We start from the raw sequence: 18,283 nt of genomic DNA, 5'->3' as shown, positions 1-18,283 counted from the left end.
CAGATCAATGTCTGTGCTCATGGGGCGGGCCAATGATTTAGTTAAACTCCCAAGGGAATTTGAGTTTCCTTCATTAAACAGTTTAAAATCACATTAAATAGTTTTTCATCTTTACTCATTGATTTTATACAACAATTAGATGTAAGCCTCACAACTGAGACTCTTGTATAAACAGAGTTATGGTAATGTGGCTGTATTGTCTCATGAGTTTCACAAAATTGTACAAAACGGACACGTTCGTAGCTGGCTATTTCACCGACTGTTTATACATTCTCCAGAACATGAATATTGTTCAGTTCTCAAGTTCTGTGATGTGGAAGAAATTCCTTTGGTCTCTCTATGAAAACTCACTCTCTCTTATACTCTGGCCATGAGGAGAGAATCTCCTCCAGGAATTTACGACCTGAGATAACAGCAGCCTGGGTGTAGGAGAGAGAGAGAGAGAGAGAGGGGGAAGGCACGCTATACCCAAAGAGGGCCACGTCATGACACCAGAGATGTTCGATTGGGTTCAAGTCCGGGCTCTGGCTGGGCCACTCAAGGACATTCAGAGACTTTTCCTGAAGCCACTCCTGCGTTGTCTTGGCTGTGTGCTTAGGGTCATTGTCCTGTTGGAAGGTGAACCTTCACCCCAGTCTGAGGTCCTGAGCACTCTGGAGCAGGTTTTCATCAAGGATCTCTCTGTACTTTGCTCTGTTCATCTTTCCCTCAATCCTGACTAGGCTTTCAGTCCCTGCCACTGGAAAATCTCCCCACAGCATGATGCTGCCACCACCATGCTTCACCGTAGGGATGGTGCCAGGTTTCCTCTAGACGTGACGCTTGGCATTCATTCCAAAAAGTTCAATCTTGGTTTCATCAGACCAGAGAATCTTGTTTCTTATGGTCTGAGAGTCTTTAGGTGCCTTTTGGCCAACCAAGAGGGCTGTCATGTGCCTTTTACTGAGAAGTGGCTTCCGTCTGACCACTCTACCATAAAGGCCTGATTGGTGGAGTGCTGCAGAGATGGTTGTCCTTCTGGAAAGTTCTCCCATCTCCACAGAGGAATTCTGGAGCTCTGTCAGAGTGAACATCGGGTTTTTGGTCACCTCCCTGACCAAGGCCCTTCTTGCCTGATTGCTCAGTTTTTCTGTGTGGCCAGTTCTAGGAAGAGTCTTGGTGGTTCCAAACTTTTTCCATTTAAGAATGATGGAGGCCACTGTGTTCTTGGGGACCTTCAATGCTGCAGACATTTTTTGATACCCTTCCCCAGATCTGTGCCTCGACACAATCCTGTCTTGGAGCTCTACAGACAATTCCTTTGACCTCATGGCTTGGATTTTGCTCTGACATGCACTGTCAACTGTGGGACCTTATATCATGTCCAATCAATTGAATTTACCACAGGTGGACTCCAATCAAGTTGTAGAAACATCTCAAGGATGATCAATGGAAACAGGATGCACCTGAGCTCAATTTCGAGTCTCATAGCAAAGGGTCTAAATTGTTATGTAAATGAGGTATTTCGGTTTTTTATTTTAATACATTTGCTAAAATTTATAAAAACCTGTTTTTGCTTTGTCATTATGGGATATTGTGTGTCGATTGATGTAGATAAATTTTTTTTTATCCATTTTAGAATAAGGCTGTAATGTACAAAATGTGTAAAAAGTGAAGGAGTCATTGTACATGAACGCTGTTACAGTATCTATGGTTCTGTGGGAAAAAATGTCTACATACGGCTCCCTGCTGCCCGTTTAAGGACCAGATAAACAGACATACAATGGAGAGGCTTCCTTATTTTATAGTTACTTCACAGCCAAGTTGGCCAGTGGAGACAAGACAATATACCTATTGAATAAGAACTACACAACTAACTACAGAATAGTTAAAAAGCATAGAATTATATACAATTATAGAATCACTTACGATTCACTCATTCAATACTATCAAAAGGCCCCTCGCTCTGAGACTCCTGCTCCAAGTCGGCAGTGGTCACGCACCCTCTGGTCTCTTTTTTGCAGACGCTAGAGATGAGAGAGATGGGGCGGGACGGGTACTCGGACACTGAGCCCTGTCACCCAATGCGAATGGACAGGCATGGTCGGACCATCTCCATGCCCCGCCTCTCAGACGACAACCAAGTGAGCACCTTCATCCTCATCATCATCATCATCATAAACCCTCCATTCCTCCTGCTCATCCCTCTGTCCTCCTCCTTCTTTCCCTCGCTCTGACTATCCACTCTGACCTGTATTTGTTTATTTTTGTCTATTTGGATCCCCATTAGCTTTTGTGGAGGCAGCAGCTATTCTTCCTGGGGTCCACAAAACCACTAAACATGACAAGTAACAAAACAGTGATACACTGATAGAAAGGACAGCCACACACATTTAAAATACAACCATATACAAACAATACAACTAGAAAAATACAAATAATAATACATTTAAAAAAAGAATGTGTGTGTGTGTGTGTGTGTGTGTGTGTGTGTGTGTGTGTGTGTGTGTGTGTGTGTGTGTGTGTGTGTGTGTGTGTGTGTGTGTGTGTGTGTGTGTGTGTGTGTGTGTGTGTGTGTGTGTGTGTATGTCAAGCCCCTGTTTGTTAAGACTATTACTGGTAAAGTGATATGTCTTAGAAACATTTTGGAGTGATGTATCATTTTAAAACTAGTTTCCTTACACTCTTAACAGGGTGGTGATAACAGTGTGGCGCATGCTAATGCTAACTTAAAGAGCTAAATATTAGCATGGAGCTATGCTATTGCTAACTTAAATAATGAAATATTAGCATGGAGATGTGCTAATGCTAACTGAAAGATGGAATCTACAGTAGGGGGAAACAGCCCCATTGTCCGTTGTTATTGATTATGTTGCCGAGCTGAGGAGTGCAGCAAAAATTCCAGTACATTCTGCCCCCCTTCTATCACGCATGCAATGATGTCTGAGGGGAAAAAACAGTATTCAATGTTTGTGGTAACTTCTTTGTTGTTGTAAAATTATAAATGGACGTGTCAGTTTCACCATTAAGGATTCCAGCTTTAAAGCAGCCAGGTCACTCAAGATTTACTTTGAAATTGAACGTCCATCCATGTCCCAAGGACGTTGAGAGATTCCTTCAAACCTGCCACTAGGGCAACTGTGAGCACCGTTACCAACAAGTAGGCTTGGGTGTTGGGGATGGGTCAGAGGGTCACATGTTCAATCCCAGTGCTAGACACCATTTTTTTAAATGTTGAACCCTATCCCAAACCCTTAACCATTCAAAATGAATGCCTACATTTAACCAGACGCAAGGCGCCTTGCCAGGAGGCTCTACCCATCAACCGTGTCAAAAACAATTTAGAAAGGTAACGTTTGGACCAACTTGGAAATTTGACGTTTTGAGAAACGTGGATAAACGTCTGAATCTGAAATCAAATTGGTCAAACAGTGAGATCTTGTTGCTTTATAGAGTGAAATATTAGCATGGAAACATTGGGTAACAGAGCAGTCTGGATACGTCTTTCATCCACAAAGCACATACTTGCCTAGCCCTCCTCATCTCACATCCTCCCTTCTCCCTTCTTCCCCTAGTGTGCTTCCCATCCCCATTACATCCATCCTATCCATGCTCATTCCCATAGTAGCCTTGGTGTGTCTGTCTGCTGTCTGCTGTGGCCAGAGGTCTTGGTTTGTTGGGAGAGGGTGTGAACTGAGAAGGACAATACAGGTGGTACCTCTTTTACCTAAAACATCTGTCTAATTCAAGAAAAGCTTTCGCCAAAATGTCCCGCAATCCCCAGGACTGAATCTTGCGGCAAAAACACACGCACACACCCACATGGAACTTTTGTTTACATGTTCACAGTACAATAAAGCATCTGGCTGCAGTCGTACACACACATACACTGGCATGCACACACACACACACACACACACACACACACACACACACACACACACACACACACACACACACACACACACACACATACTCACCCACATTGTCATCAAACCATGTACTCTCACTCTGGTCTGGTATCATCAAGTCTGTTGGTTACTGTAAGACTGTAGCAGTGTGTTGTCTGTTGGTTACTGTAAGACTGTAGCAGTGTGTTGTCTGTTGGTTACTGTTAGACTGTTGTCTGTTGGTTACTGTTAGACTGTAGCAGTGTGTTGTCTGTTGGTTACTGTAAGACTGTAGCAGTGTGTTGTCTGTTGGTTACTGTTAGACTGTTGTATGTTGGTTACTGTTAGACTGTAGCAGTGTGTTGTCTGTTGGTTACTGTTAGACTGTAGCAGTGTGTTGTCTGTTGGTTACTGTTAGACTGTAGCAGTGTGTTGTCTGTTGGTTACTGTTAGACTGTAGCAGTGTGTTGTCTGTTGGTTACTGTAAGACTGTAGCAGTGTGTTGTCTGTTGGTTACTGTAAGACTGTAGCAGTGTGTTGTCTGTTGGTTACTGTTAGACAGTAGCAGTGTGTTGTCTGTTGGTTACTGTTAGACTGTAGCAGTGTGTTGTCTGTTGGTTACTGTTAGACTGTAGCAGTGTGTTGTCTGTTGGTTACTGTAAGACTGTAGCAGTGTGTTGTCTGTTGGTTACTGTAAGACTGTAGCAGTGTGTTGTCTGTTGGTTACTGTTAGACAGTAGCAGTGTGTTGTCTGTTGGTTACTGTTAGACTGTAGCAGTGTGTTGTCTGTTGGTTACTGTTAGACTGTAGCAGTGTGTTGTCTGTTGGTTACTGTTAGACTGTAGCAGTGTGTTGTCTGTTGGTTACTGTAAGACTGTAGCAGTGTGTTGTCTGTTGGTTACTGTTAGACTGTAGCAGTGTGTTGTCTGTTGGTTACTGTTAGACTGTAGCAGTGTGTTGTCTGTTGGTTACTGTTAGACTGTAGCAGTGTGTTGTCTGTTGGTTACTGTTAGACTGTAGCAGTGTGTTGTCTGTTGGTTACTGTTAGACTGTAGCAGTGTGTTGTCTGTTGGTTACTGTTAGACTGTAGCAGTGTGTTGTCTGTTGGTTACTGTTAGACTGTAGCAGTGTGTTGTCTGTTGGTTACTGTTAGACTGTAGCAGTGTGTTGTCTGTTGGTTACTGTTAGACTGTAGCAGTGTGTTGTCTGTTGGTTACTGTAAGACTGTAGCAGTGTGTTGTCTGTTGGTTACTGTTAGACTGTAGCAGTGTGTTGTCTGTTGGTTACTGTTAGACTGTAGCAGTGTGTTGTCTGTTGGTTACTGTTAGACTGTAGCAGTGTGTTGTCTGTTGGTTACTGTTAGACTGTAGCAGTGTGTTGTCTGTTGGTTAGTGTGTGTGTGTGTGTGTGTGTGTGTGTGTGTGTGTGTGTGTGTGTGTGTGTGTGTGTGTGTGTGTGTGTGTGTGTGTGTGCGTGCGTGCGTGCGTGCGTGTGTGTGCTGGTAGCATAGAGGCTTAGTAGTGGAATATGTTGCGTTATACTGTATCTGAAAAGCTTTAGTGTGGCATCGGTAGTGTGGTAGTATAAGACCACATGGCACCCTATTCCCTTTATAGTGCACTACTTTTGACCAGATACCATACTGTAGGGCTCTGGTCAAAAGTAATGCATTTTATAGAGATTAGGGTGCCATTTGGAACGCAGGCTAATGGCCTATAGACTGTATAGTATGAAACACCACCACCTGTGCTCTCCTCACTGACTGTGTCTAACACTGCTCTGCCCTACAGAGTGTACACGATGCTGCGGTAAGTGTGCGTGCGTGCGTCTGTGTCAGTGAGCAACGTTTTTTATTGTCTCTCTTTTCCTCACTCTCTCTCTCACCCTGCTCTCTCTTGTGTGTGCTCGTTGGCCCTTCACAATTAACTGGATCTCTCTATTGTTCTGCTCTCTTCTCTTCTTCCTTTTAACCTCCCTGCCCTCTGTCTCATCCTCCCTTCTCTCCTTTCCTCATCATGTTCTTTTTCTACCTCCTTCCCAACTTTTTGACCTTCCCTTCGTCCTCCGTTTCCCATCCCTCCCCTCATTCCTCTCTCCCATACCAACCCCACCTCTCTTTCTATACCCAACCCTTTCCTCCTCCCCATTCATCCTTTTCCCCTCATCCTTCTCTCCCCCCTTCCTCTCTCCATCCCGAACGCTCCCTGGGTCTTGGTGGCTATGCTGTGCCCAATGGCTCTGTCCTCCGGTGCTGTTTGTTTTTGTCTCTCCCTTCCTATCCTCTCCCTTCCTCTCCTCTCCCTTTCTCTCCACTCCCTTCTTCTCCGCTCCCTTCTTCTCCGCTCCCTTCCTCTCCTCTCCCTTCTTCTCCTCTCCTTTCCTCTCCCTTCTCCGCTCCCTTCTTCTCCGCACCCTTCTTCTCCGCTCCCTTCCTCTCCTCTCCCTTCTTCTCTCCTCTCCTCTCCTCTCCCTTCCTCTCCGCTTCCTTCTTCTCCGCTCCCTTCTTCTCCGCTCTGCTCCTTTCCTCTTCTCTCCCTTCTTCTCCTCTCCTTCCCTCTCCCTTCCTCTCCCTTCTTCTCCGCTCCCTTCTTCTCCGCTCCGCTCCTTTCCTCTTCTCTCCCTTCTTCTCCTCTCCCTTCCTCTCCCTTCTTCTCCACTCCCTTCTTCTCTTCTCCTTTCCTCTCCCTTCTTCTCCGCTTCTTTCTTCTCCACTCCCTTCCTCTCCTCTCCCTTCTTCTCCTCTCCCTTCCTCTCCGCTCCCTTCTTCTCCGCTCCCTTCCTCTCCTATCCTCTCCCTTCCTCTTCTCTCCCTTCCTATCCTCTCTCTTCCTCTCTCTTCCTATCCTCTCCCTTCTTCTCCTCTCCCTCTCCTATCCTTTCCCTGCCTTCCTTTCCTCTCTGTGGCTTCATGACTGTGTGTGTGGCTCTCTACTCCTCTCCTCTCTGTGTGCCTGTCTGACTACAGCGGAGACGACACAGGCCCCGTGGACATAACCACCTCAGTGTATGTACCCCTGTCTCTCCCTCTCTGTCTCTTTATCTATCTTCTGTTCATTTTATTTCTCTCTCTATCACTCTCTCTCTTTTTTAATGTACCCCTGTCTCTCCTACTATCTCTCTATCTCTCCCCTATCTATCTATCTCTGTCTTTCTCTGGCTCTCTCTCCCTCTCTGTGTTTTCCCATCTGTCTTTCATCTTGTTTCATCTCTCTCTCTGATCCTTTTGTCCCAGTATTGTTTTGTGCTGCCCCCCCCCACCTGTCCTGTATGCCTGTGTTGCAGTGTTGGTCCACATGGTCTAGAAGGAGGGTCTGCTTGTCTGTCTGTCTGTCTGTGATTGTCTGTCTGCTGTCTTTGTATGTTTGAGTTTGCGATTGCCTCTTGCATTGCCTCTGGGTCGACAGCAAATGTTGAAGCATGATATCGCTAGACGGAAATTGTTGACCAATACATAAACATGGTCTTGGCATGTCAGTCACACCGTGCATGGTTTACCATATTGGATATTGGACGCTCTTTGGAAGCCAATTGTGTGTGTGCGTGTCTGGTTACTGCACATGATATGCCGTGCTTCATAGCTAAGCTACATATGGAAGCCAGTCTGAACCACAGAATGCAGCTTGTGAGCTCAGTGGGTGTGTGTATTTCTGCGTGTGAGTTGAATGTCCAGCTACTTGAGGAGTACGCATGGCTTGTCCTTATACTCATCGGGCTTGTCTGGTCTGGTTTCCCCATTACATGACCGAGGGACTTGTAGACCTGAATGACTTGAAGAGGTCTGCTCCTAGGTCTGCCTGCTGATAAAGGTGGTCTTCATGCTAGTAGATAGTGGATAGGACTGTGGGTGTCGGTATTGAATGCTACTACGATCTCTAAAAGATATCATTCTGGATGCATACATGCTTCTGCATACCTGCCATTGGATGCATGTGAGGCATGGTCTAAGCTTGTTCTCTCTCTCTCTCTCTCTCTCTCTCTTCTGTCATTCTGCCCTTTATGTCTCTTTCTCTCTCTCTCTCTCTCATAGTAGGGAAGCATGGTATTGTAGTTGGATGTGCTTGGGGTTGTGGGTTTAGTGAGGTCTGGCTGATAGAGGGATCTTTTGGGATGGTGTACTCTCCCACACAGACACTCCGACACAGACACTCCGACACCAACTCTCCCACACAGACACTCCGACACAGACACTCCGACACAGACACTCCGACACAGACACTCCGACACAGACACTCCGACACAGACACTCCGACCGACACAGACACTCCGACACAGACACTCTGACACAGACACTCCGACACAGACTCTCCCACACAGACACTCCGACACAGACACTCCGACACAGACACTCCGACACAGACACTCCGACACAGACTCTCCGACACAGACACTCCGACACAGACTCTCCCACACAGACACTCCGACACAGACACTCCGACACAGACTCTCCCACACAGACACTCCGACACAGACACTCCGACACAGACACTCCGACACAGACACTCCGACACAGACTCTCCCACACAGACACTCCGACACAGACACTCCGACACAGACACTCCGACACAGACTCTCCCACACAGACTCTCCCACACAGACACTCCGACACAGACAAGTGCATTAACATAAGCAGACACTCTCACACTACACACTACCACCACTACATATTCCTGTACAGAGTGAGTTTTAAACAGTTTGACTTTCTTATTTTCTGCCCATTCTCTCATTCTCTCTCCCACTCTCTCTTCTCTCTCTTCCATCTCTCTTCTCTCATTTCCATCTCTCTTCCCCCTTTCTACATCTTGCTCTCTCTCCTCCTCCTCTCCTCTCCTCTCCCTCTCCCTCTCCATCTCCTCTCCCTCTCCGTTCTCCAGACCATAACAGACACCAGCCCGATGCGTCGGTCCACCTCCTCTCTGGTCCACGGGCGTTCTGGCAGGGAGAGGGGGGTGAGGCTGGATGACTACAGCCTGGAGAGGGTAGAAGGAGAGGGGAGGCACGGTGGGGGAGCAGGAGGAGGACAACGCAGAGACAGGAGGGACAGGAGCCACCGCACCTCTCAGAGGTCCCTGACCAGATACACAGACGCAGACACAGGTGAGAGAGATGAAGAAATGGAGAGACACATGCATGTCACACACACACACACACACACACACACACACACACACACACACACACACACACACACACACACACACACACACACACACACACACACACACACACATACACACACACAAACACACTTACAGAGGTCCCTTACCAGATAGACGGGCACAGACACAGGTGAGAGAGATGCTAGAGTATTTTGACCAGGTTTCCCATCGACCAAGGCCAGTATTCTCAAAGTGTCTCAGAGTAGGAGTGCGAATCTAGAATCAGTTTTGCCTTTCAGATCATAATGAACAAAATAAAATGAATGGGGGGAGCTGATCCTAGATCAGAAATGTCTTTATCCCAATGGTTTGGAGGATTCTGGATTTCCTGCTTGTTCCCTCCTGAATCTTCCAACCGGGATTTCTGGAAAACCTGGGAATTTTGCAAATATTGTTAACACTAAGTAAAAGCTACCAGAAGGAAACGTTTCAAACCAAACTTTTCAGAGAAAAGTCAAGTTCCATCAGAGGTTTCAGATAGAAAAGTCAAGTTCCATCAGAGGTTTGAGATAGAAAAGTCAAGTTCCATCAGAGGTTTGAGATAGAAAAGTCAAGTTCCATCAGAGGTTTGAGATAGAAAAGTCAAGTTCCATCAGAGGTTTGAGATAGAAAAGTCAAGTTCCATCAGAGGTTTGAGAAATTCAAGGAAGTAGAGTTTCAGAAGAAACTTTATGGCATACAAAATATGTCCCCCCCTCCTCTTGCAGGGTTGGGCACAGACTTGAGCACCACCACCCAGTCTGGAGAACTCCTCCCCAAAGAGCGTGAACGCGAACGCGGTCGAGCCAAAGACCGCAGGCACCACCATCATCACCACCACCACGGTGGCTCCATGGAGAAAGAGGGGCGCTTTGGGCCAGACAGACACGGGCCAGAGTACACCCACAGACACCCCCACGACCGGGGGGACAGACACTGGTCCCGCTCTCCTAGTGAGGGGCCCGACGGACGGGGCCACAGACAGGTGGGCACCACACAGCGACGGACGGGAGATAAGAAGCATAAGCATATACACACAAACATACACACACAAATGCATGTGAAAGTACACACATAGACTGCACATACTGTATACGGCCTCACACACACAGTCACACACACACACACCGTTATTCCTCTCTATAGTATATCTTTCTCAGGGAAGTGGAAGAAGGCCTTCGTCAAGCACCATGGAGAACAGGTGGATTATAATGGTTCTTTCTCCTCATCCCATTGGTGGAAATCGAAAACTAACCAATGGAGAAGCAGTTGGAGTGATCTAACCAATAATCTTTGATTTAGAGTTCTGCCTTGTTGGTTAACTACCACTACTTACAAATATCAATTTCTCTTTTTCTGTTATCCTTTTATTTTTCTTTCTTTGTCACTGTTTCTCTCTCTGTCCATTTTTCTTGATGTGGCTCACGTGGCTTCAATGTGTGTGTGCTCTTTTGCCTCATTGGCGGTTTGGTTGTTATGGTTTTCAATGTTGCTGTCTTTCCGCTTTTCTTTTCTCTCTCTTTATTTCTATCTATCTAACTATATCTATCCCCCCTCCTCCTCTCTCTTTATCTCTGTCCATCTATCTACCTATATCTATCCCCTCCTCCTCTCTCTTTATCTCTGTCTATCTACCTATATCTATGCCCCCTACTCCTCTCTCTTTATCTATCTAACTATATCTATCCCCCTCCTCCTCTCTCTTTATCTCTATCTATCTAACTATATCTATCCCCCTCCTCCTCTCTCTTTATCTCTGTCTATCTATCTACCTATATCTATCCCCCTCCTCCTCTCTCTTTATCTATCTAACTATATCTATCCCCCTCCTCCTCTCTCTTTATCTCTGTCTATCTATCTACCTATATCTATTCCCCTACTCCTCTCTCTTTATCTCTGTCTATCTATCTACCTATATCTATCCCCCTCCTCCTCTCTCTTTATCTATCTAACTATATCTATCCCCCTCCTCCTCTCTCTTTATCTCTGTCTATCTATCTACCTATATCTATTCCCCTACTCCTCTCTCTTTATCTCTGTCTATCTATCTACCTATATCTATCCCCCTCCTCCTCTCTCTTTATCTATCTAACTATATCTATCCCCCTCCTCCTCTCTCTTTATCTCTGTCTATCTATCTACCTATATCTATTCCCCTACTCCTCTCTCTTTATCTCTGTCTATCTATCTACCTATATCTATCCCCCTCCTCCTCTCTCTTTATCTATCTAACTATATCTATCCCCCTCCTCCTCTCTCTTTATCTCTGTCTATCTATCTACCTTTATCTATTCCCCAACTCCTCTATCTTTATCTCTGTCTATCTATCTACCTATATCTATCCCCCTCCTCCTCTCTCTTTATCTCTGTCTATCTATCTACCTATATCTATCCCCCTCCTCCTCTCTCTTTATCTCTGTCTATCTATCTACCTATATCTATCCCCCTCCTCCTCTCTCTTTATCTCTGTCTATCTATCTACCTATATCTATCCCCCTCCTCCTCTCTCTTTATCTCTGTCTATCTACCTACCTATATCTATCCCCGTCCTCTCTCTTTATCTATCTAACTATATCTATCCCCCTCCTCCTCTCTCTTTATTTCTGTCTATCTATCTAACTATATCTATCCCCTCCTCCTCTCTCTTTATCTCTGTCTATCTATCTAACTATATCTATCCCCTCCTCCTCTCTCTTTATCTCTGTCTATCTATCTACCTATATCTATCCCCCTCCTCCTCATCTCTGTCTATCTATCTAACTATATCTATCCCCTCCTCCTCTCTCTCTATCTCTTTCTATCTATCTACCTATATCTATCCCCCTCCTCCTCTCTCTTTATCTCTGTCTATCTATCTACCTATATCTATCCCCCTCCTCCTCTCTCTTTATCTCTGTCTATCTATCTACCTATATCTATCCCCCTCCTCTCTCTTTATCTATCTAACTATATCTATCCCCCTCCTCCTCTCTCTTTATTTCTGTCTATCTATCTAACTATATCTATCCCCTCCTCCTCTTTCTTTATCTCTGTCTATCTATCTAACTATATCTATCCCCTCCTCCTCTCTCTTTATCTCTGTCTATCTATCTACCTATATCTATCCCCCCTCCTCCTCTCTCTTTATCTCTGTCTATCTATCTACCTATATCTATCCCCCTCCTCCTCTCTCTTTATCTCTGTCTATCTATCTAACTATATCTATCCCCTCCTCCTCTCTCTTTATCTCTGTCTATCTATCTAACTATATCTATCCCCTCCTCCTCTCTCTTTATCTCTGTCTATCTATCTACCTATATCTATCCCCCTCCTCCTCTCTCTTTATCTATCTAACTATATATATCCCCCTCCTCCTCTCTCTTTATCTCTGTCTATCTATCTACCTATATCTATCCCCCTACTCCTCTCTCTTTATCTCTGTCTATCTATCTACCTATATCTATCCCCCTACTCCTCTCTCTTTATCTCTGTCTATCTATGTACCTATATCTATCCCCCTCCTCTTCTCTCTTTATCGCTGTCGATCAATCTACCTATATCTATCCCCCTACTCCTCTCTCTTTATCTCTGTCTATCTATCTACCTATATCTATCCCCCTACTCCTCTCTCTTTATCTCTGTCTATCTATCTATCTACCTATATCTATCACCCCTACTCCTCTCTCTTTATCTCTGTCTATCTACCTACCTATATCTATCCCCTACTCCTCTCTCTTTATCTCTATCTATCTATCTATCTATCTATCTATCTATCTATCTATCTATCTATCTATCTATCTATCTATCTATCTATCTATCTATCTATCTATCTATCTATCTATCTATCTATCTATCTATCTATCTATCTATCTATCTATCTATCTATCTATCTATCTATCTATCTATCTATCTATCTATCTATCTATCTATCTATCTATCTATCCCCTACTCCTTTCTCTTTATCTCTGTCTATATATCTACCTATATCTATCCCCCCTCCTCCTCTCTCTTTCTCTCTGTCTATCTATCTACCTATATCTATCCCCCTCCTCTTCTCTCTTTATCTCTGTCTATCTACCTACTTATATCTATCCCCCCTCCTCCTCTCTCTTTATCTCTGTCTATCTAACTATATCTATCCCCCCTCCTCCCCTCTCTTTATCTCTGCCTATTTATCTACCTATATATATCCCCCTACTCCTCTCTCCTTATCTCTGTCTATCTATCTACCTATATCTATCCCCCTACTCCTCTCTCCTTATCTCTGTCTATCTATCTACCTATATCTATCCCCTCCTCCTCTCTCTTTATCTCTCTGTCCGTCTGTTTGTCTCTATTTCCTCTCTCTATCTAATCTCTCTTTCTCTCTGGTCGGTGTGGTTGTGGTCTTGGTTCCTTTGTGGTTGGCTGTGGTTGGTTAATTTTGTGGTGCTTTTTGATTTGCCTTGTCGCCATATTTGCTGTAGGGCAGTAGCTCGGTTAGTGGAAGCCCCGTCCCCTCCACGTCCGGTACCTCCACCCCCCGCCGTGGGCGCCGCCAGCTGCCCCAGACCCCCGCCGTGCCACGCCCCCACGTCACCTACTCCCCAGCCATACGACACCCCAAGCCCACCTACGGAGCAGGTCCCCCTGGACGACTCCGCTCCCCCTCCCCCCGACACTTCTCCCCCCCGGAGCACGACGGAGGGGGGTATCACCGCCCGCCATCACGTCACGTTTCCCCGCTTGAGCACGGAGGGTCGAGGCACGGGTCTCCGAGATCGGCCCGACACCAGTCGGGGTCTCGTTCACCTCCGCCCCACCATGGATCACCCCGGTCCCCCCGCCACGGGCGTTGGAGCGGTCCCCCTCCCGGGGATAGTCTGGAGAGCGAGGGCGGCCCATTCTATGAGCGTGACTGCGAGTACGAGCGCCAGCATGAGCCGCCCGCCTACGAGCAGAGCCTCAGCAACCCACATCCCCACGGCAACCCCCACCCGCACCCACGCTCCCCCAGGACTGCCCGGCACGGGGGTGGCGTGGGCCCACCACCTCCACTTGCTCCCCCTCACCCCCGACGAGTCCCAAACGGTTACCGCTCGTCTTCGCCCTCCCCGCACCGGCGAGGGCCCCCACATCAACACCCCCATCCGGGAGGACCACCCCACAGGTCCCCCCCTCATCACCGGGTCCCCCATGGAGGCCCCAGAGGCCCCCGGAAGGGCCTGCACGAACCCTACAGCGAGACGGACGAGGACGACTGGTGCTAGCACAGCGAAGGAACAGAAGAACGAGGGAGGAGAGGAAGAGAGGAAAAGGAGGGAGGAGAGGAGTCTCTCCGTCTCCCCGTCCTCTGTTCTTCGTTATGCAGACTTGAATGAAGGGTAAAGGGATGCAGAAGGGGTGAGGAAAGGAAAGGAAAGGAGGAGAGGAGAATTTGGGAGAAGTCTCTCCATCTCTCTACCTCTACACCTGAGACTCAGGCTTGGATGGAATGATGAGGGATGGAGGGATGGTTAGAGGAGAGGAGGCACAGTGTGTGGGTGTGTGAGACTCTAAACTCAGAGCAGACATGACAAAGAGAGACCGCTGTAAGGCAGAACAACGCACCTCTCCTCTTCTCCTCTGTCTCAACTACCATACCGAGAGTTCTCAGCGTGCCCAGGGGGGAGTGGACCGAGGGATGGTGGAGAGGTGCTGACGGAGGTGTGCAGAGGTGCTGACGGAGGTGTGGAGAGGGAAGAAAGAACAAAAGAATGAAAGGAAGGGAGGAGCATGTATACTAAGTTACAAGTGGCCAATGAACGGTAAATAAAGCCCCTCTCCCAGACTGTTTAGGAGATAGGTGGGTTAGTTAAGTTAAGCTAAACCTGGGTGCTCTTGCTGTTCTGTCATTCTATTCTACTAGCCTGATAAGTGTTAGGAGCTAACAGCTAAACGCTAGCTAGCTAACACTGCTCTTGGTCTAACCTAGACGGACATGTTTAAAAAAGAAAAACAATGAAAACCCATGCCAGGACCCCCTATCCTTATACACGCCAAGCTATGCCTCCAGAAAAATCTAACTTGAAGACTAAAGAACAGAAAACAAACTTTTAAAAAAAAAGAGGAGAAAAAAAGGGAGAACAACCACTTTAACTTAAACTTTCCTTAAAGGGACTAGAACCAGGAAGCTCCGCCTCTACTGCAAAAACCAGCCAATGACAGAGCTGGCTGATATTTGATGAGTTTTATCATCTCCTGTTTACTGTTACAGACTCACGAAATGCTGACGACGGACCTGGTGTGACCTCACTTCCTGTGGGTGGGGCCTAGTGTGACATCACGTCCTTTTCCGGTGGGTGGGGCCACAGGGGAGGGGCTGGGGGCAGAGTTATGGACCCTTAGGGGGCGTAGTTTGTTTGCCCCCACTATCTTCTCTCCCCCCTTCCTCTCTCCTCCATCCTGCCGAAAAAGAAAGGACAGGAAAGGAAAATGATGGGAGGAGGAGCGGAAAGAAAGAAGGGGAGGGAAAAGACGATTTCTTCAGTATTTCTTCTATCGATTACTTCTTCTTCTTCTAGTTCTTCTTCTTGGACATTGCAGCTTGGTTCTTCTGTTGCATTCGCTCAAGCCTCTGTTAATCCGTTATGATGCATGAAGGAATTTAACAACAAAAAAATACCTAGAGAGAAAATCTACTGTTGGGGATATGGGGGCATATTGGGTTTATAGAACATTTACATTTTAGATTTTGATTGAAGAAGTTCTCTTTTTCTGACTCTCTCTCTCTCTCTCTCTCTCTGACTCTGTCTATCATCATGCGTTTGTTTATTGAGTAAATGTTTGTTCTATATCACCCTAAGGATCCGATGGACAACCTTTTTTAAGTTTGATTTCCACCCAATAGGGTTTTAAAGCTACCATTTTCTTATCTTGAAAGTACTCCTATGTTCCTGAGATACTCCTAAATTTTACTAAGATACTCCTGTTGTACTAAGATATTCCTGAGTTGTTTTGAGGAATAAGTAAGAATTGAGAGAGCTATGAGGAGAGAGAAAACTTCAACCTCTTTAAATAATTGATTTGTATTGTTAATAATGATGATAGTCCTATAAATACTGATATCAATGTCAATGCTAAACGATGAATGATGATAGTTGTTTGCCGTAGATCTGTTGTCATGTTTTTTGGAGTTTCAATCTGCTGTGTCATCTAGTTTTCATCGTTTATTTTCCTTGGGTTCTGTTCAAACTGTTCCCAAACTGCTCCCAAACTGTTCCAAAACGCCTTTAACCGGGTCCGATACATGCAACACGCATAAACTTTTCAGGGAGGGGTTAGATGTCGGATTGTGATTGTGAGCAACACAGATAGAACTGTGTAGCGTTGTGTAACGCAGCTCTTTACCTCTGATAGGTCCCCCCTCAGTGGTAGACAGAGAACCGGGGCCACGTTCAGTAGCCAAATGTTGTCAAACGTTGCAGATAGAAATGTCATTAACAGAGCCGACATGGTTCTTCATTCTACGTGTAAGAGACGCATGTTTGTTCTAAATAGCATTTTTCTATCCGAGCGTTCCAAAAACATTGTGTCCTACTGAGTGCGCCCCAGTCATAGCCAAATCAACCGGCCAACCAACCAACCGTCAGACCTCCACACAGTATCTGATTTACAGCTGGCTGTGAACCATAGAGTTAGAAAGAGGACTTATATCGGGTTATATCCACCTAGAGCCCTCTTTCTACCTCTATGTTGTGAACGAGCTCCACCTCACATCCCCAAGAGCTCTCCACTAGCTGTCTAGTCTCTCTGTCTTTCTGATTCTCCATCACATGTTTAGCATTGAGCTGCTTGCTTTACCAAGCCAGAGGAGAACATTCTAGAAACATTTTAGAATCTCTAAGACGTTCTAGAAACTCTAGTCTAGACTCTAGAAACTCTAGTACATTCTAGAGCATTCTTTAGAGAGGTTAGCTAACATGATTGTATCCAGATGTTTTGGATTAAAACATATTTATTTTGCTATGATTACAATTATGTAGATTGTAACAGATATTCCCTATCATAACTCGTAAAATGATAGATACAATATAGATATATAGAGATATAAAAGTTTATATATTATAGAGAGAAAAACATACTTTTATTTACTTCAAACACTCTAGCTACGAAGCTAGAGCTCAGAAACTCTCCATTGAAATCAGCTACACAGATTCAAATTGCACTTTGTCACTGTAGCTCCACACAATATCCCACTACAAACTCTATGCAGATCTATCCAACATTCATTTCTCCTTTACCATTATAGTGCAGAGTAGTTGTGCCATTATAAATAAATGACAATACGTAAGTGAGCGCATAGAAATAGAATGTGTAGAACAGGCCTCCCAATTCAAGTCAATGATGGCATATCTATAGATTATATTTCTATGGGTCAGATGGTGTAGTGTCAGATAGTGTATATACAACATTTTAATATAGATGGATAGAAGTATATAGATAGAGGGTATGCCCACATCGTTTTGCTTTTGCACAATCACTCACAAAATCCTTATCCTTCATAGCACATCTTTCCTTTATTTTTTACCCTCCTGCAGTGTTTTGTCCTCTCCTGCTCCCTCTATCGTTCTCCCAAGCTGTCCAATCCCATATACCACCCCTGCCCTCCGTATAGGTAGGTCCAGAGAGAGAGGGGGGGGGGCTACATATACCACCCCTGCCCTCCGTATAGGTAGGTCCAGAGAGAGAGAGGGGGGGGGGGCCTACATATACCACCCCTGCCCTCCATATAGGTAGGTCCAGAGAGAGAGAGGGGGGGCCTACATATACCACCCCTGCCCCCCGTATAGGTAGGTCCAGAGAGAGAGAGAGGGGGGGCCTACATATACCACCCCTGCCCTCCGTATAGGTAGGTGCAGAGAGAGAGGGGGGGGGCCTACATATACCACCCCTGCCCTCCGTATAGGTAGGTCCAGAGAGAGAGAGGAGGGGCCTACATATACCACCCCTGCCCTCCGTATAGGTAGGTCCAGAGAGAGAGGGAGGGGGGGGCCTACATATACCACCCCTGCCCTCCATATAGGTAGGTCCAGAGAGAGAGAGGGGGGGCCTACATATACCACCCCTGCCCTCCGTATAGGTAGGTCCAGAGAGAGAGAGGGGGGGCCTACATATACCACCCCTGCCCTCCGTATAGGTAGGTGCAGAGAGAGAGAGGAGGGGCCTACATATACCACCCCTGCCCTCCATATAGGTAGGTCCAGAGAGAGAGGGGGGCTACATATACCACCCCTGCCCTCCGTATAGGTAGGTCCAGAGAGGGGGGGGCTACATATACCA

General features: G+C 46.1%; 1 protein-coding gene across 7 annotated transcripts in view; it reads left to right on the top strand.

Moving 5' to 3' along the window:
• LOC106592565 (calcium voltage-gated channel subunit alpha1 Ab) overlaps positions 1–17,644 on the top strand; it is a 181,969-nt gene extending 164,325 nt beyond the window's left edge. For 3 of the 7 annotated variants that reach the window (XM_082958725.1, XM_082958728.1, XM_082958724.1), the window contains exons 44-48: positions 2,004–2,123; positions 5,660–5,677; positions 8,741–8,963; positions 9,733–9,989; positions 13,450–17,644. In XM_082958725.1, coding sequence (XP_082814851.1) covers positions 2,004–2,123; positions 5,660–5,677; positions 8,741–8,963; positions 9,733–9,989; positions 13,450–14,232 — 1,401 coding nt within the window. In that variant the 3' untranslated portion in view covers positions 14,233–17,644. Of the gene's footprint in view, positions 1–2,003; positions 2,124–5,659; positions 5,678–6,834; positions 6,874–8,740; positions 8,964–9,732; positions 9,990–13,449 lie in introns of all 7 variants that reach the window. The other 4 variants (XM_082958726.1, XM_082958729.1, XM_082958727.1 and 1 more) reach the window with 4 other exon arrangements.
• The last annotated feature ends 639 nt before the right edge of the window (positions 17,645–18,283 follow it).

Source organism: Salmo salar, chromosome 12, assembly GCF_965601325.2.
Source record: "Salmo salar chromosome 12, fSalSal1, whole genome shotgun sequence".
Taxonomy (NCBI): domain Eukaryota; kingdom Metazoa; phylum Chordata; class Actinopteri; order Salmoniformes; family Salmonidae; genus Salmo; species Salmo salar.
Note: the sequence above shows the minus strand (reverse complement) of the source record. Positions and strands in the feature narration are given on the sequence as shown.